The sequence below is a fragment of the Sciurus vulgaris genome (assembly GCF_902686455.1).
Source record: "Sciurus vulgaris genome assembly, chromosome: 7".
NCBI classification, from domain to species: domain Eukaryota; kingdom Metazoa; phylum Chordata; class Mammalia; order Rodentia; family Sciuridae; genus Sciurus; species Sciurus vulgaris.
Genome location: NC_136467.1, coordinates 74548883 through 74568763, shown reverse-complemented (window position 1 = coordinate 74568763; position 19881 = coordinate 74548883). Strand labels below are relative to the sequence as shown.

The 19881-nt window shown below is 37.4% G+C and overlaps 2 protein-coding genes and 1 long non-coding RNA gene across 3 annotated transcripts in view; all 3 read right to left on the bottom strand.

The window, feature by feature from the left end:
• Positions 1 to 19867, bottom strand: part of SRSF12 (serine and arginine rich splicing factor 12) — a 65483-nt gene extending 45616 nt beyond the window's left edge. The window contains exon 1 of the mRNA XM_079147013.1: positions 19750 to 19867. The gene's annotated coding sequence lies outside the window, so the exon portion shown is untranslated. The remainder of the gene's footprint in view (positions 1 to 19749) is intronic.
• Positions 1596 to 2712, bottom strand: LOC306665654 (modulator of smoothened protein-like; the record flags this gene model as incomplete). The annotated part of the gene is given in 2 exon segments (XM_079147337.1): positions 1596 to 2610; positions 2612 to 2712. Coding segments are annotated over 2 exon segments (501 nt in total). The 3' UTR covers positions 1596 to 2210.
• LOC306665159 lies at positions 11243 to 18438 on the bottom strand. Its single transcript, XR_013764932.1, has 3 exons — positions 16147 to 18438; positions 14416 to 15697; positions 11243 to 11637 (listed from the first exon to the last, which is right to left on the bottom strand). It is a non-coding gene; the product is annotated as an uncharacterized lncRNA (long non-coding RNA).
• Positions 19868 to 19881: the final 14 nt, after the last annotated feature.

Below are 19881 nucleotides of genomic sequence, written 5' to 3'. Positions count from 1 at the left end.
AGATTTGCTGAAGGCAGTCAGGATAGAAGACCAACAGCTATTGCTATAGGTACAAAAATATGGAAGAGGAAATTGTCATTTAAAATTTTAACTGTTGAAAAATATCACAAATATTGCAAAATCCAGAAAAATATACACCATTTCTCCTGTTTGACTACATGATCTTTGATCTTCATATGACAATGTGAAGTTTTGTAATACAGATTTCTGTGGGCAGCTTAGAGAGATAATTTGGTCTGACATGAGTGAATTTTATTTTTTATTGCTAGTTTAGAAAAGTATCTTTTAATTTTATAACTTCATGTATATTTTTAAGGATTATTGTCAAATTTGGTAAGACCTCTCAATTTTTTTGTACATGAGCTGAAGGTTTAAAGGCATTTCACAATTCTTTGGGCAGTGAGGAATCTCCAATTTTCTTTGAATTGGCCACACTCATTAATCAATTTTTCTTTAATTTCTTGTCCCAGTTGTACACAGTGAGTTTCCTATACATATTTTAATGAGTAACATGCCAACAGACCTCACCAAGATCAAAAGCATCAGATAGGCTACGACAGAATCCAGTACTTTGCAATGCATGCCAACATAACATAGGACTTTATAGCCAGATTGCATGTAATACTGCTGAAACTGTACACTACAAACAGTAATCCTGATAAATCGATTTTTGTACAATTCCCATTAAAAGGAGGAGAATAACTATGAAAATTATAATTATGTACCTTGTATTATTAAGTGTACATTTTTTTAAAATTTATTTTTATTGTAAACAAATGGGATACATGTTGTTTCTGTTTGTACATGGAGTAACAGCATACCATTTGCATAATCATACATTTACATAGGGTAATGACGTTTGATTCATTCCGTTATTTTTTCCTTCCCCCCACCCCTCCCACCTCTCTTTTCCCTCTATACAGTCCTTTCTTCCTCCATTCTTGCTCCCCTCCCACCCCCCATTAAATGTCATCATCAACTTATCAGTGAGATCATTCGTCTTTTGAATTTTTGAGATTGGCTTATCTCACTTAGCATGATATTCTCCAATTTCATCCATTTGCCTGCAAATGTCATAATTTTATTATTCTTTATAGCTGAGTAATATTCCAATGTGTATATATACCACAGTTTCTTTATCCATTCATCAATTGAAGGACATCTAGGTTGGTTCCACAATCTGGCTATTGTGAATTGAGCAGCTATGAACATTGATGTGGCTGTATCTCTGTAGTATGCTGATTTTAAGTCCTTTGGGTATAGGCCAAGGAGTGGGATAGCTGGGTCAAATGGTAGGTCCATTCCAAGTTTTCTAAGGAATCTCCACACTGCTTTCCAGAGTGGCTGCACTAATTTGCAGCCCCACCAGCAATGTGAGTGTACCTTTTTCCCCACATCCTCTCCAACACCTATTGTTGCTTGTTTTCTTGATAATCGCCATTCTGATTCAGATGAGATGAAATCTTAGTGTATTTTTTTTTTAATATATTATATATATATTTATATAAATATAAGGAAGATTTCCCCCCCCCCCACCCACCCAAACAACATGTCTCTCAGTGTTTGTTCGTTTTTTTTTTTTTTTTTTTTTTTTTTTTTTTTTTTTTTTTACACAGAGATTAGGGAATTTCAGAATTTTTACATACATTTTAGCAAACACATTTTGATCTATTGGCTTCTTGGTGCAGTAATGCAACGGTAATCCATTCTGGTGCCAAAGGCTCATCCCATTACAAGGAAGTTGCAAACACTAATTTCTTAGGAGGTGAGGCCAGCCCCACATGAACTTCTTTGCATCCCTCTGGTCCACCATGATTCATAAATACTTAGACTTTTTTCTCAAATGAATCATTAGACGTTAAAAACGGAACAACAGAGTCACAAAGGGCCACATGCTTTTCAGTATAAAGCATTCTCCTTCACTAGGTTGCTATCACAGTGCAGACTGACTGCCTGAATATGCTCAGGAGATTTAGTCAATATTGTCTGTATTTGGTTATGGAAAGGCTCTCAATTTTTTTTTTTTTAAATCCAAAGTGCATAGTGAGAACAAATCAAAGCATTTTTTTCCTTTTCAGTATCAGTTTCATCTAAGCATTTTCCTATGAGAGGACTGCTCAGATGCCTTGTCTTTTGTCCTCCCACCCTCTAAAAATAAAAAAATAAAAATAAAAATAAAAAATAATAGAGTCAAGCAGTTTAGACATTCATCAGCCTGGTAAACAAACTTTGCCAGCAAATAGAAGTCCTACTATTGTAAAGAAAATTGATAAGACAAAAAGTACATATGATGACCCAACTACTGTGTTGTTGGGTAATTTATAAGGTTGACCTCCGACTTCATTGATGTAAAATCCTATTGGAAATATTAGGGCAGCCATACAGAAAAGGATCATTCCAGTGAATACTATCCATCGAGCATATTTCGTAGCTTCTCTTCGCCAGTGGGAAGCCACCAGCAACCCACATGTGACAGTCAATGAAATGATTCCCATGATGATAAAAAACAGGGTGGTGACCCACTCTGGGGGTAGCGGGGGAGGGATGCACGTTCGGTCTCGTCCATGGATTGTTTGACACTGTCGCACTAGCCCCACAGTGAGCGCTCCCGGACTCCCCGGTGTTGATCCAGTCAGGGTTGGCGATGCTGGCGATGGCGAAGATATCAGCGGCCAGAAAGAGACATCCTGAGATGATGGTCAGTTTATCCATCTCCCCGCCCCGCTCTCCCCACCCCCGAGGCCGCGGCCTCAGGCCTCCCGCATCCATGGGCCGCCGCCTCGCGCGCCGCTGGCGCCCCCTTAGTGTAGTTTTGATTTGCATTTCTCTTATTACTAAATATGTTGAACATTTTTTCATATGTTTGTTGATTGCTTGTAGATCTTCTTCTGTGAAGTGTCTGTTCATTTCCTTAGCCCATTTGTTCATTGGGTTATTTGTATTCTTCATGTAGAGTTTTCTGAGTTCTTTATAGATTCTGGAGATTAGTGCTGTATCTGAAGTATGAGTGGCAAAGATATTCTCCCACTCTGTAGGCTCTCTCTTCGCATTGCTGATAGTTTCCTTTGCTGAGAGAAAGCTATTTAGTTTGAATCTATCCCAGTTATTGATAAGTATACATTTTTAAAAGTATTTTTTAGTTGTAGATGAACACAATATCTTTATTTTATTTTATTATTTATTTTTATTTTTTTATTAAAATCTTTTTTATTTTTACAAACTGCATTTTGATTCATTGTACACAAATGGGGTACAACTTTTCATTTCTATGGTTTTATATAATGTAGACTCACACCATTCATGTAATCATACATATACATAGGGTAATACTGTTTGTTTTATTCTACTAGCTTTCCATCCCCCATCCCCTCCCACCCCATTTTCCTCCACACCTTCCAAAGTTCCTTCATTCTTCTCTTCCCCCAACCACCCACCCTCGTTATATATTGTCATATACTTATCACAGAAAACATTCGACCTTTGGTTTTTTGGACTTGGCCTATTTCACTTAGCATGATATTTTCCAGCTTCATTCGTTTACCAGCAAATGTCATCATTTATTCTTCTTTATGGCTGAGTAATATTCCAATGTGTATATATAGCACAATTTCTTTATCCATTCATCAATTGAAGGACATCTAGGTTGGTTCCAGAATCTAGCTATTGTGAATTGAGCTGCTATGAACATTGATGTGGCTGCATCACTGTAGTATGCTGATTTTAAGTCCTTTGGGTACAAACTGAGAAGTGGAATAGCTGGGTCAAAATGTGGGTCCATCCCAAGCTTTCTGAGGAATCTCCATACTGCTTTCCAGAATGGCTGCACCAATCTGCAACTTCACCAGCAATGTATGAGTGTGTCTTTTTCCCCACATCCACGCCAACACTTATTATTGCTTGTGTTCTTGATAACAGCCATTCTAATTGGAGTGAGATGAAATCTTAGGGTGGTTTAAATTTGCATTTCTCTAATTACTAGGGATGATGAGCAGTTTTTCATATATTTGTTGATCACCTGTATATCTTCTTCTGTGAAGTGTCTGCCCATTTCCTTAGCCCATTTATTGGTTGGGTTCTTTGCATTTTGTGGCATAACATATGGTCTATTTTCTAGAAGGTTCCATGTGCTGCTGAGATGAAAGTGAATCCGCTCGTCAATGGATGGAATATTCTATATATGTCTGTTAAGTCTAGGTTATTGATTGTGTTATTGAGTTCTATGGTTTCTTTGGTTGGTTTTTGTTTGGAAGATCTATCTAGTGGTGACAGCGATGCGTTAAAGTCGCCCAGAATTATTGTGTTGTGGTCTATTTGATTCCTGAAATTGAGGAGGATTTGTTTGATGTACAGGGATGCGCCATTGTTTGGGGCATAAATATTTACTATTGTTATGTCTACCTGATTTATGGTCCCCTTAAGCAGTATGAATTGTCCTTCTTTATCCCTTCTGACTAACTTTGGCTTGAAGTCCACTTTATCTGAAAAAAGGATGGAAGCCCCTGTTTTTTTACTGAGTGTGTGTGCACAGTAGTTTTTTCCCATCCTTTCACTTTTAGTCTGTGGATATCCTTATCTATGAGATGAGTCTCTTGAAGGTAGCATATTGTTGGGTCCTTCTTTTCAATCCAATCTGCCAGTCTATGTCTTCTGATTGATGAGTTTAGGCATTAACATTCAGGGTTATTATTGAGATATGATGTGTATTTCCAGTCATTTGGGCCCATTTTTGGTTTTTAACTTGGCTCGGTTTCTCCTTTGATTGTTTTTTTCCTTTAAGGTAGTTCCTCCCTTTGCTGACCTACATTGTTGTTTTTCATTTCCTTCTCTTGGAATATTTGTTGGGCATATTCTGTAGTGCAGGCTTTCTATTTGTAAATTCTTTTAACTTTTGTTTTTTGTGGAAGGATTTTATTTTGTTTTCAAATCTGAAGTTTAGTTTGGCTGGATATAAGATTCTTGGCAACCATGTTCTTTCAGAGCTTGAAATATGTTGTCCAGGCCCTTCTAACTTTTAGGGTCTGGGCTGAGAAATCTGCTGATTTTCATATTGTTTTCCCCCTACAGGTAATCTGATGCTTTTCTCTTGCAACCTTCAAAATCCTATCTTTATTTTGAATGTTAAGCATTTTCATTATAATGTACCTTGGTATGAATCTGTTGTGATTTTGTGCATTTGGTGTTCTGTAAGCCTCTTGTATTTGATTTTCCATTTCATTCTTCAGGTTTGGGAAATTTTGTGATATTGTTTCATTGAATAGGTTGTTCATTCCTTTGGTTTGTATCTCTGTGCCTTCCTCAATCCCAATAATTCTTAAATTTGGTCTTTTCATGATGTCCCATAGTTCTTGGAGATTCTGTTCATGACTTCTTACCATCTTGTCTGTTTGGGCAACTTTATTTTCAAGATTAAATATTTTGTCTTCGATGTCTGAGGTTCTGTCTTCCAAGTGATCTAGTGTGTTGGTGATGCTTTCCATTCAGTTTTTTTAATTGGTTTATTGTTTCCTTCATTTCAAGGATTTCTGTTTTTTTGTTTTTTTTGTTTTTTGTTTTTTTTTTTTAGAATCTCCATCTCTAACTGTGGTATATATATACAATGGAATATTACTCAGCTATAAAGAATAATAAAATTATGGCATTTGTAGGCAAATGGATGAAGTTGGAGAATATCATGCTAAGTGATATAAGCCAATCTCAAATATTCAAAAGACGAATGATCTCACTGATAAGCGGATGATGACACTTAATGGGGCGTGGGAGGGGAGCAAGAATGGAGGAAGGAGGGACTGTATAGAGGGAAAAGAGAGGTGGGAGGGGTGGGGGGAAGGAAAAAAAATAACGGAATGAATCAAACATCATTACTCTATGTAAATGTATGATTATGCAAATGGTATGCTGTTACTCCATGTACAAACAGAAACAACATGTATCCCATTTGTTTACAATAAAAATAAATTTTAAAAAAAGAATCTCTATCTCTTTGTTGAAATGATCTTTTGCCTCCTGCAGTTGCTCTTTCAACTGCTTATTGGAGCATTCACTCATTGCCTTCATTTTCTCTCTTATCTCATCCTTTGCTTCAAGAATCATTTGAATTATGTATATTCTGATCTCCTTTTCTGACATTTTTTCTCCCATGCTGTCACTGGATTTTATTAATATAGAATCTAGGTTAGTTTGGATCATTTTCTTCCCTTGTTTTTTCATGTTGTTCATGTATCTTCCCCTCCAGGAGTGCAGACCTTGGATATTGCAGTTTCCCCTCTGTAGGCTTATAGTAACCCTATAGGTTTCTAAAACCTCTTCTTTAAGGGGGAGATCAATATTAGCAGCACCCTGTACAGACAATATGCAGACCTAAACCAAATATCCCCTATGAAGATGTTAACTATATTATCATAATAAACAGAGAGGATGAGCTCAATTATTATCTTCAGTATAACAAATAGATTTGCAATAAGGTCTGTGGTTTCCCTTGGAGGACAAAGAGGATGGGGAGGGATGTAGGATGTAACTCTTAATGGGATAAGAAAAGAGTATATAGAAGTTCTAGATCATAGAAAGAGTGGAAGTGTAATTAAAAGAAGTTGGTTGTTAGCATGAGAAAATGGAGAAAGAATATCTGTGGAAACAGGTAAGCAAAAGGAAAAGAGAGCAAGAAAAGCAAAGAAGTAAAAACTAAAATTTTTCAAAATGGAGAAAAAAATCTACACTATAACTGTCATATAGTATTCAAACCTCCCAGTCTTCAGTAACCTGATGTATGAATGGTACCTGACAATGAGCTTCCAGTCTCCAGCAGGCATCTCAGGATGAGATTTGCCCCACTTAAAAATGGAAGCTTCTGCTCCAGGATAATTCAAGATGGCCACTCTGGCTTTTAAATGTGTTGGTAAATGGGGAGCTGCAGTTTGGGGTGTGGGTGTGGTTGGCTGGAGGTCCTGGCAGTGGGGAGTGGTTGGTTGGGCTGAGGGGTCCTGCAGGTACTGTGACAGTGGGCTTCCAGGGAACAGCAGGCAGCTGGTGCTCCACTGGGGGTCTGGGGTTGGTCCGCTTGATGCTGTTGGACCATCAGCAGGTGGACCTTGGGCAGTGGGTGATCAGTTGGTGAAAGTCAGGCAAGAGGCAGGCAAATGGCGCATGATAGGCACCGGTCAGTGATCAATCTGCACTCAAAAATAGTCGATATGCTGGCAGACTGCAGGTGATCGCAGTAGACAAATGGGGTAAATAGCAGGGGATCCATAAGCAGCAAAGGACTGCCTCACCAAGAAACAGAAATCCTCTGCTGAAACCCGAGTTATCCCTTTTTTTAAAAAAATTATTTACTTACTTATTTACTTATTTATTTTTATGTGGTGCTGAGGATCAAACCCAGTGTTCACATATGCAAGGCAAGCATTCCACCACTGACTACACCCCAGCCCCTTCTTAATAGGACAGAACTTTTATTACTAAGAAGATGAGAAAAGATTCCCCTGCTTAACCATTTCACATATGTGGTGATTGGTAGACTTTTCAGTAGACTAACCTTTACCTCCATTCCTTTCAAGTCTTGTTTTTCCTTTACTACCCATATGCTTATGGTGGTATCAATTCTAGGGCAAGGTCACATTGCAGTAGGACCTCTGGTCTGCACCTTTGCTTTTTGGATGTCCCCCTGGGCAGTGTTTTAGTTTTGCTGGAAATAATTTCTACACTTGGGAGCTGGTTATACCTCCACACAGAAGTGACTGCAATATACTTACATAATTATATTATACTAAACTAAAATGTAATGCATACTTGATTCAACTTTCTCCTAATTGGATTTCAAAATGATTATGGCTGCTCCAATATCAGATTGTGAGTTCTCATCCTCTTCATTAAACCTGTGTTTCCAAATATTTTACCAGGAAAGACACATTACCAACCAAGCCATGTTTACCTAACTCTGCTAATCCAATACAATTTACTTCTAACATCTTAATACTCAAAGTCTCTTTGAACATATATATTCTTTCTAAAATTTTATCCATATGCATTATATATACATTTGTTCCTGCCTGTATTTTTATTGGTGCCTTATAGTTGTACATGATAGAATTTGTTGTTACATATTCATACATGCACACAATAAAACAGAATTGTTTGGCCAATATCATTCCACAATATATGTCATTTTTTATTTATTATTTTTTTGGTACTGAGGATTGAACCCAGGGGTATTTAACCACTGAGCCACATTCCCAGCCCTTTTTGTATTTTATTTAGAGACAGGGTCTCATTGAGTTGCTTAGGGCCTCACTAGGTTGCTGAGGCTGACTTTGAACTCACGATCCTCCTGCCTCAGCCTCCCGAGCTGCTGGGATTACAGGTGTGTGCTAGAGTGCCTGACTATATCCTTTTATGTTTGGAAAAGTTCAACGTTTTATACACTTATTACTTAATCTTGTGATATTTTTCAGAATAGTTTTCTCTTTCAATCAACTCCATTCTTAATTGTAAGTTACCAGAAGAAAGAGCAATGGGATGTTGGAAATTTGGTATGAGTTCTGAAGTCTAGGGGTATGTTAGGGTTTGAATCTGAATTGTCCCTCCAAAAGCTCATGTGCTGAAAGCATGGTTCCCCATGCAAAAAGGTTCAGAAGTATAACTTTCAGGCAATGATTGGATCATGAGGGCTCTGTCCTCATCAGCAGATTAATCCGGTTGATGAATTAAAAATTTGAGTGGACTTATTAGGAGATGATAAAAATTATAAGCAGGTGGGACATGGCTGGAGAAAGTAGGTCACTAGGGGTGTGACCCCTCTTTCCACTTCTGCTTCCAATTTGCTATGATTTGATCAGCTTATCTCTGGCATGATGTTTCTGCCTTGGTGCCTTCTGAACATGAACTGAATCTCTGAAACTGTGAGCCAAAATAAACTATTTCTCTTCTAAGTAGTTAGGTATTTTGGCCCCAAGGTCAAAAAGCTGACTAACACAGGATACTTTCCATTACGGCAGTGTATTTCCCCCTTAAAGGTCAATCAATGTTTTACATGCTTCCTTCACATTGCTCTGTCAATTTTTATGTTTTTTTTTTTTTTTTTTTTTAAACTTCCATAGGCTTGCCCAGAATCAAGACTTGGTTAAGCTGAATTAAGTGAAGTAATCTTTTTGCACACATGCCTCAGTTATACTGAAGGTTTACTAAAAATTGCTCTTCTGGATTGGATAGCAAGTCAACAAAAGTCAACTAACAAGTTCTTCCTAAGTTTCTACATTGATTCAGAAATATGCAATGAAATTAATGGAAATATTAGTACTGAAGAGTAAGAAAAGGGACATAAGAAGCATTTTGGTGTCAGAAACTAGAATTTAGATCCAAGTATATGTAATTTATTTCTTTTACAGCCTTAGATGTTTGAAGATCAACTTCTCTTGGATTATAGCTACAATGGGTGATCCTATAGTGCAATGTAGAAACCCAGTTTTTCTATTCTAAATAAATAAAATCTTTTAGTCATTAACTGAAAACAAATAGGTTAGTTATGAGTTAGTAATTTGACCCTTCTATTCGTTTATTTACCTTACTGCTTAAATTTTACCTTTAACGTGTAATACCTGCATGTTGTATTTTTGTGGTTTATTATGTTTAATGTAGACTTAATTTTTAAAATAAAAATATTTAGACCAGACTGCATCAATGTAAAAAAATTGCAAATGTGTACTATTTATTTCCACTCTGTTTTTCACTCTCTCCTTCATATACTTTTCATTGTTAGTTTCCTTTGATAGCTTACGTATAAACTATTGGGTATTCCAGTGTAATTACTTTGATGTTAGGCTTTTGTCCAGTGGGGGTTCAGTGCCAGGAGGCAAGGTTCAGGGCTCTAGTAGTTGAAAGTAGATGTGAGGCACAGTTGGGATAGTAAACATTCTTCATCTGGAGGAGGCAATAGCCAATTGTCAGCCCCATTCAACAATCTGAGACTTTCCACAGGTCTTTTTTTACCTGCAGGCCAAAAAAGGCACATTGTCAATAGGTTACATAAATGGGCTCACAAGCAAATATTTATAATCTTGGGGTATATACACTGAATCAGGGTGTTTATGACCTTGACTACATACTAAAAACATAGCCTGCTGGAAGCCTGGACTAGGGAGTCGAAATATAACCATCTTGGGCCTGCCTTATAGAATTTTAATTCCATTTGGAATATAATTTATGTTCATTTCCATTCAAAAGTATACACAGTTGCATAGTTAGCTTTGTCCTGTGCTAAAACCTGGTATGAGTGATAAGGTCAAATCTGGGCTTCCAAGCTTTTAAGAGCAACATAATGGACACAGGTTGCATGTCCTCAGGACTGGAGATCTCTGCATGGTCAAGTGTTCCTGGAGAAAGAAACTGACCTCTCAATACCTTGGCAATACCTCCTCTTCTTGGGTAAAATTATAAACTAATTTTAGACAGTGAAAACAACAATAGAACATTTGCTGACATTTCGTATGAATTAGTAAATAAAATATTTGCCTTTCCTTAATAATAATAAAAGTGATATTCTAGATTTTTTTAAAAATTGGACAGTTACCAATTTTTTAAAAATAAAAAACTATTAAATTAATTATACAGAATTTTTCTGTTAGGCCAAATTAGTTTTTAACAAAGGAAACTGGTTTTAATGAAGTAGCTTATAATAATGAAAAAATTTTTAGTTGACATCAAAAGTAGAATACAGTTTTGGAGGAACATTTTAATTTGATTTGCATTTACCACTGGAAAAAAACATGAAATTTCAAGAAACCTCTTTCTCTCCTCTCTCTCTCTCTCTTTCTTTTTTTGGTAACAGAGATTAAATTCAGGAATGCTTAACCACTGAGCAATGTCTCCAGTCCTTTTATTTTTTATTTAGAGACAGGGTCTCCCTAAATTGCTTAAGTCCTCACTAAATTGCTGAGTCTGGCTTTGAATTTGCAGTCCTCCTGCCTCAGCCTCCTGAGCCGATGGAAATACAGGCATGCACCACCACACATGGTTCAAGGAATGATCTCTTAAGAGGAAATGAATGTTTTCAATTCTAATATTATTGTAAGCATTTATTAAGAATTTTTAATTTCTCGAGGAAAATATTTGAAAAAGCTTTATTAAGAAATTGTTTAGAGCTGGATATGTAGCTCATGCCTATAATCCCAGCTACTTAGAAGTTGGGCAAGAGGATTGCAAGTTCAAGGCCAACCTGGTAACAATGAGAGACCCCCATCTTAATAAAAAAAAAAAAAAAGTGTGTTGTTCTGTGCACATGTGTGTACCACAGATGCCTCTTTTTATAAAGTCTTAATATTACAAGGTATAATGAAATCTTCATTTAAAACAAATACTCTGCTTTGCTGATATATAATCATCTTGGGCTGGTTCTGTTTGGTATATGTTATGTACTGAATTGTGTCCTCCCTCAAAATTCATAGGTTGAAGCCCTGACCCCTAACATGACTATATTTGGAGATAATGCCTTTGGGGAAGTAATTAAGGTTAAATGAGGTCATAAGGGAGGGGCTTTGTGGGAAAAGAGAAATGTTTGAAGCATTTTGAGGAAACTTTACAGTGCAGAATTGAACATGATGCTCTCTTTTATCTCTTTTCAAAGCATTCTGTCAAATCTGGGCTTTTCTTGGATGGTAGGTTTTTAATGGCTTCTTCTACTTCATTGCTTGATATTGATCTGTTTAAATTGTGTATGTCCTCCTGGTTCAGTTTGGGAGGAGCATATGTCTCTAGAAATTTGTCAATGTCTTCGGTACTTTCTATTTTGTTGGAATACAGATTTTCAAAGTAGCTTCTCATTATGTTCTGTATCTCAGTGGTGTCTGTCGTGATATTTCCTTTTGCATCATGTATTTTAGTAATTTGAGTCTTCTCTCTCCTTCTCTTTGTTAGTGTGACTAAGGGTTTATCTATTTTGTTTACTTTCTCAAAGAACCAACTTTTTGTTATGTCAATTTTTTGAATAGTTTCTTTTGTTTCAATTTCATTGATTTCAGCTCTGATTTTAATGATTTCCTGTCTTCTACTACTTTTGCTGTTATTCTGTTCTTCTTTTTCTAGGACTTTGAGCTGTAATGTTAGGTCATTTAATTGTTGACTCTTCATTCTTTTCTGGAATGCACTCCATGCAATGAATTTTCCTCTTAGTACTGCTTTCATAGTGTCCCAGAGATTTTGATATGTTGTATCATCATTCTCATTGACCTCTAAGAATTCTTTAATCTCCTCCCTGATGTTTTTTGTTATCCATGTTTCATTCAATAGCATATTATTTAGTCTCCAAGTCTTGGAGTAATTTCCTTATTTTACTTTGTCATTGATTTCTACTCTGAGTCCATTATGATCTGATAGAACACAAGGCAGTATCTCTATTTTTTTTTTTTTTAATATATTTTTTTTACTTGTAGGTGCATTTCCTAAGGGCTGCTTTGGGGCATAACATATGGTCTATTTTCTAGAAGGTTCCATGTGCTGCTGAAGAGAAAGTGTATCCGCTCTTTGATGGATGGAATATTATATATGTCTATTAAGTCTAGGTTATTGATTGTGTTATTGAGTTCTATGGTTTCTTTGGTTGGATTTTGTTTGGAAGATCTATCTAGTGGTGACAGCGGTGCATTAAAGTCGCCCAGAATTATTGTGTTGTGGTCTATGTGATTCTTGAAATTGAGAAGGATTTGTTTGATGTAAATCGATGCACCATTATTTGGGGCATAAATATTTACTATCTTTATGTCTTCCTGATTTATGGTTCCCTTAAGCAGTATGAAATGTCCTTCTTTATCCCTTCTGACTAACTTTGGCTTGAAGTCCACTTTATCTGATATAAAGATGGAAACCCCCGCTTTTTTACTGAGTCCATGTGCATGGTAGGTTTTTTCCCATCCTTTCACCTTTAGTCTGTGGATGTCTTTTTCTATGAGATGAGTCTTTTGCAGGCAGCATATTGTTGGGTCTTTCTTTTTAATCCATTCTGCCAGTCTATGTCTTTTGATTGATGAGTTTAGGCCATTAACGTTCAGGGTTATTATTGAGAAATGATTTGTGTTCCCAGTCATTTGGCTTATTTTTGGTTTTTAAGTCGGCTTGGTTTCTCCTCTGAGTGGTTTTTCTCTAAGGTAGTTCCTCCCTTTGCTGACCTCCATTGTTGTTTTTCATTTCCTACTCATGGAATATTTTGTTGAGAACATTCTGTAGTGCAGGCTTTCTATTTGTAAATTCTTTTAACTTTTGTTTATCATGGAAGGATTTTATTTCATCTTCAAATCTAAAGGTTAGTTTTGCTGGGTATAGGATTCTTGGTTGGCAACCATGTTCTTTCAGAGCTTGAAATATGTTGCTCCAGGCCCTTCTAGCTTTTAGAGTCTGGGTTGAGAAGTCGGCTGCTATCCGTATTGGTCTCCCCCTATATGTAATCTGGTGCTTTTCTCTTGCAGCCTTCAAAATCCTATCTTTATTTTGAATGTTAGGCATTTTCATTATAATGTGCCTTGGTGTGGATCTGTTGTGATTCTGTGCATTTGGTGTTCTGTAAGCCTCTTGTATTTGATTTTCCATTTCATTCTTCAGGTTTGGGAAATTTTCTGATATTATTTCATTGAATAGGTTGTTCATTCCTTTGGTTTGTATCTCTGTACCTTCCTCAATCCCAATAATTCTTAAATTTGGTCTTTTCATGATGTCCCATAGTTCTTGGAGATTCTGTTCATGATTTCTTACCATCTTCTCTGTTTGGGCGACTTTATTTTCAAGATTAAATATTTTGTCTTCATTGTCTGAGGTTCTGTCTTCCAAGTGATCTAGTCTGTTGGTGATGCTTTCCATTGAGTTTTTTATTAGGTTTATTGTCTCCTTCATTTCAAGGATTTCCGTTTGGTTTTTTTTTTTTTTTGAGAATCTCTCTCTTTGTTGAAATGATCTTTTGCTTCCTGCAGGTGCTCTTTCAGCTTATTGGTATTATCATTCATTGCCTGCATTTGCTCTCTCATCTCATCCTTTGCTTTGCTATTTTAATCATGTATAATCTGAAGTCCTTTTCGGACATTTCTTCTAACATACTGTCATTGGATTCTATTACTATAGAATCTAGATTTGTTTGGATCATTTTCTTCCCTTGTTTTTTCATGTTTTTCACGTATCTTCCCCTCTAGCAGTGCAGATCTGGGGTATTGCATATTTCCCCCTATAGGCTTATAGTGGCCCTATAGGTTTCCAAAACCCTTTCTTTAAGGGGAGATCAATATTAGCAGTGCCCAAATCAGACACTATGCAATCCTAGACCAAATAGCCCCTATGGGGACAATAACAAAATTGTCATAATAAACAAAATTATTTCAAATGTTATCTTCGGTAAAACAAACAGGTTTGCAATAAGGTCTGCCATTCTGTCAAATCTGTAATAACCATCAGTGATGTAGATTTGAATTTAATGCATTAAGTCTGGCTTAAAGATGAAAGGAAAATGGAAAAATGGGCTGAGCAATACACAGATTAATCTAGCTACACACATGTGAGCATATGTACTTACAAAAGGAGAATCCAGAAATACATGTAGCAAAATGTTAAGTTTTTATTCTGTATCAATAGTCATATGGTTGGCATAATAAATCATAAATAATTTTCATTATTTTTGTACTTTATTGGCTTTTCCAACTTTTATGGTGAAATTTTGTAAAACAATGGTGATCCTAATAATAACAGCTAACATTTTTGACTATGTGTGATTTTATGTCAGGTGCTGTTCCAAATGTTTACATATACAGTAGTGCCCCCTTATTCAAAGTTTTGCTTTTTGCTCTTTCAAAAGTCACCTGAATATGTAGCATGAAAATGTTAAGTGGAAAAGTCCCAGAAACAAACAGTTTGTAAGTTTGTTACCAGAAGTCCAGAGTAGACTATTGAGTCATCCTCCATCTTTTGGTGTGATACCTTATACCTTTTGGGGTAAATGCCCTAGTATTTACAGCATTGAAACAGCAGTACAGCAAAGTAGAGATAGTAACTACAGTAGGGTTACTTGCAAGGTGACACAAAGTGAGACATATCCCAGAAAGAGGGGGCAGACAGATCAGCTAGGGACTGAAATGTGTGGAAATGATTAGACTTTGAACTTTTGTTAGAATGGTGATTTTGCATTGGCATGACACCTTGGAGTGGCAATAGCCACGACTCTTCCAGCTGCTTCCTGCAGAGCTGCTGCCCATGTGGGAAAAGTCATATGCCTACATTGTTTAAAAAATTAGGGCATGTACTTGTGTACTTGGGTCACTTTGTCCTTTCTGGCCTAGCAGCACCAGCAGAAGGTTATATAACAATCAGATCAACTAACCTTCAAAGCAGCTTATGCACCATTACTTCAGGAGAGAAAATTTCTAGTTCACCAGACTGGGCTCTCTATCTCTTAGTAGTGTTGTGTATAGACCATGGGAAACCAGGGCAAAGGAGAGACCTGTCCCTAGAGAGAACTTCTCTGTCCACATTTCCAGGAATGGCTATGGAGAGCAGAGCAGCTAATCTCACTATCAGGAGGGAAGGAAGCCAAAGGGAGCCTCAAATTACCAAGTACCAGGACATCCAGGACTTTAAAATAGCTGTTTGAGAAAAATCTATATAGAGCTTGAAAGCAAGTTATACTAGAACCTTACCCAATCGAAGCAGACATCTGCCAAGCATTTTTGCTCATTCCCTTTGTGTTGGGACTAATGACACGTTAACTAACTCAGGCTGACTCCTTACTCCCTGGCGAGTGAGCAAGATGAAGGCCTCAAAGGCGGTTTCAATAGTTAATGACGATGAACCGGACCACCGTCAGGGATTGGTTAACAATAGTTCTGTGAACGTGATCAGCTCGTGCTTACCATATAGTCTTATGGGACTTTTGCCTGCGTGAACACCCCCTTCCTTGCTGACCTTTAAGCTGATTGGTTCCCGCCTAGCCCCCACCCTACATAAAAGCTGTGTGATTTCCTCAGTAAACAAGTTCCTGCTATGATGCGTCTCCCTGATTGTCCTCCGCCTGGAGGGCTGGGAGTGGGCGGTCAGTTGGCCTTACCTATCCTGGTCTGACCTTGTTGGGGAGTGTCCCCTTCCCTTGCCGCTGGTCGAGAAGAACAAGGGGGCTTAAGACCCCAACACCTTTGCTTGTTTTCCAGCATTGTTTCCTTGGCTTTAATTTTTCCCTTCCAAGCCTCTCACTCCCAGGATGATTTTAATCGTCCTTTAAATGTAACCATTACGCACAGTTGATATGTAGAAATGCACTCTCCCTAGTGACCCGATAGTCTCTTCTTAGATGACTGCATCCACCTCCTCTCCACATGTCCTACACACATCCATCAACTTGCCCATCATTGCCCCTATCTCAGCTCTGTTTCCTCTTTGTTTCTGTTGTGTCCCTCTCCCACAAACACAGTCATTTAGGCGTCACATCTGGTCACTTCTGCCTGCAGGATATTTCTGGAGGCCTTGGACTTTGCAGGAACATCTTAACATCTCAGACCTTAGTCTTTTCTGCTTCCACTTTAGTTGTCCATCTAGTCATCAGTAATTCTTCTAGAACAAAATTCTGATCTTTGCTCTCCCTTAACCACATTCAATAGTTTACCTATTGTCTGGATAAAGTTAATATTTCTAAGCCCTGAGTATAATTCTTCCATGTCCCTTCATCCCCAATCAAGTTTTGTTTTGTTTTTGCCAGCTCTTTCAACTTCTTAGCCAAGACTTGTTTATTTCAGCTGGAGAGCTTTCTGGAGATAACTACAATTTCTTGGGAGGGGGTTACTTAGGGAATATTATAAATGGTCAGTGTACTAGAGTGACACTGTATTTTGCTTACTGTGATTGTTGATAGTGGCAGTCCCCAATCATGTAGTAGGCCTGCTTTATTCAGGAGAAAATTGATCATACTTAAGGTGAAAACAAGTAATCAAGATTCATATGTACTTTAGGAAATGCCTCATTTATTCTGCATTTTAAAGATTTTAATTTAAGTATGTGTATTGGGGGTGAGGGGAATAGTTGCACTTTCTCCAGGGATCAAATTATTTTATCACCTTTCATTCCTTTCTTCTCCAGTATTTCTTTATTCTTAAAATATAGATTTCCCCCCCTCATTTAGGTCATACATTGTCCCTCTGTGTTGGGAATTTTATTTTATTATTTTTATCTTAATTCAAAGATTATAAGACATATCAAAGCCTGTTGTCACAAGACAGTCTGAATCTGAAAGCCAAAATATGATGTAGTATACTTCACTCTAGCAAGGTATTTCAGCTAGGAATAGCGTTACTTTTCTATGGTAAAGGAAAATTTTTTTTCTATAATCTTTTCACCAAAGCACCCAACTAATTTTCATGAATTTCTGTATTCAAAGTTTTAAAGTCAGTTGAGTTTTTGTTTGTTTTTGAAATTGGGGATTGTACCCAGGGTGCTTAACCACTGAGCCACATGGGGATTTTTCTACATGTTTTTGTTCCTAGTAAAAATTATTGTAGGCTCCTTAGCAGTAACAGATAGGGCAAACAGTTGTATGAATATTATAGGTAGAAATGAAAGTAATAGTAAGCATTATTGAACTGATTAGATTCAAGAATGCCATATTTCAGCTTTCAGATGCCATGCTACCTGCACCCTAGCTCCAGGTAAAGGAATGAGAAGTCTAGGAAGAAGCATGGCATTTGCATACACAGTGTCTGCATGTAGTTTCATGTAGTTTAGAGGTTGGTTGCTACCAATACTCTATTAGCTTATTAGACTCAAGAAGAATAACCAGTTAACAAATATTTATTGACACAGAGAAAGGACTGTATCATGAATACTTGATGTTAGGTGCTGGGGAACAAAGTGGGAAAACAAAAGACCGGAGGGGATGATATATATTCAACAAGTGATCACAATTTACTAAACAAATGAATTCAAGGGTGCAACATACTATGAGCAAGAAATATAGGAGGGTCAACACTAGAAATCTAATACATGCATGCACTCGCACACATATTCACAAGGACCAGAGCTTGAAATTTATTTTCCTCTATCTCAAGTGACAGCTTTGTTAATTTGTAACAAGTAATATAAATAGCAGCTTGTATATAAAATTTATATGTACCTTTTTTTCCTGCTACTATTTATTGCTGCTTGATGAGAACAGGTTCTACTGATGTCCAAAGGCAGAGTCACTGCAGTAAAATTTATTCAAGATACGTGATTGTTGTAAATTCTAAATTGGTGAGCTGTAGATCCATTTAAGAAATTTGGATGTTCATTTACTAGTTCTGTAATCTCAGACTTTCATCTGTAAAGATATATAATCACATTAACAGCCTCATAGAATGAAATGTGCTAATACACATAAAGCACTTGGAACAGTGCCTGGTACAGAGTAAGTGCTGTACAAATGTCACCTATTGTTTTTCTCTAACAGCGTCCTGGTTTTTTTAGCCAACTAAGCACAATAATATTGAATCTTAGAGAAGAGTTTTTTTGTCAGAACTATACAAGAGAAGGTCTATTAAGCACAGTTGAGGGAATCTAGGAATTTAATACCATATTTGTTGTCTTTAGGACTGAGTATCAGTTAGGGTGTTAAATGACAAAGACTGTTTCAAGTTAGAGATGACATTTTATTCTGGCACTGTTGGATAAAGTAGTAAAAACAGTAGTTGATAGTCTTCCTGTTAGCTTCCTTTAGACTTTTCTAATGATTCATTGGGCTTTTTGCATGACTATATTGTGTCTTAGCTTAGTTGTGACAAATTAAGAGCATTGAGAGGAAGAACTGATAGAAGCTTTTAATATGTGAAAAACCTCAGACATAAACCTCCACAGTGTTATTAATAGGCATATCGTCAACAACAGATTTTCAGATATAATGCTTCACTCTGGACAAAAGAGTATGACATCTTGAACTTCTTCACTGGGTAATTTAAAACTCAGTTATAATGTGAACACCAGCTGCACATATCATGTTACTTTGAGTTCAGAATCAATTATAAATGAAACTAGTCATGTTCCCTTTCAAAGCTGTTCCTATTTAAAGCAACTGTCCAAATTCACAAGGTAGCATAAATACTTTCACTATTTTTTCTAAATTCATTTTTGGGGGGAGTGCCGGGGATTGAACCCAGGGGTGCTTAACCACTGAGTCACATCCCCAGCCCTTTTAAAATATTTTATTAAGAGACAGGGTCTCTTGCTGAGTTGCTTACGGTCTCCCTAAGTTGCTGAGGCTGGTTTTGAACTTGCTATTCTCATGCTTCAGCCTCCCCAGCCAATGGACTATACTATAAGAGCTAATATACATCAAGAGCTTTCTATGTAATCCAGGTGCTGTTCTAGACGTACATTTTTGTTCTAACCAGAAAACTATATAAAGCAGTCGCAGCTTTTAGAGAATATAGCCTCAAGGAATAGAAAGAGGGGGCAGCACCAAAAACTGAAGTGCATCGTCTTGAGGCCTATGTTCTTTATACAGCATTTATACCGACGCCATGTTTTACACACTAAAAAACTTGTATCATTTATTTAGAAAAGAGAGTGGCGTTTTTCAGATGATTATCTCCAACTGGCCCACCTCTGATGGCTATTAACCAAAAGAACGAACTCATTCTGCGGCTGTGGGATATAACACGTTAAAATAAGAATGCTTTTGGAGCGTAAGTCACCAGGGAAGCCAAGGACTCTGTAGAGACCCGGGCCCCGCCTTCCTCACAGCCACCCACTTCCCCGGGGCGGAGCACCTACCCGGGTGCGGAGAGGCGGGGCCGGGCCTACCCGGAGCTGTGCTGCGTCCTGCGCGCGCCACTGGGAATCTAGCGGCCGCTGGGCGTGTGAGCAAGTCGGGGCACACCGTGTGCGAATGAGAGAGCGAGCTGA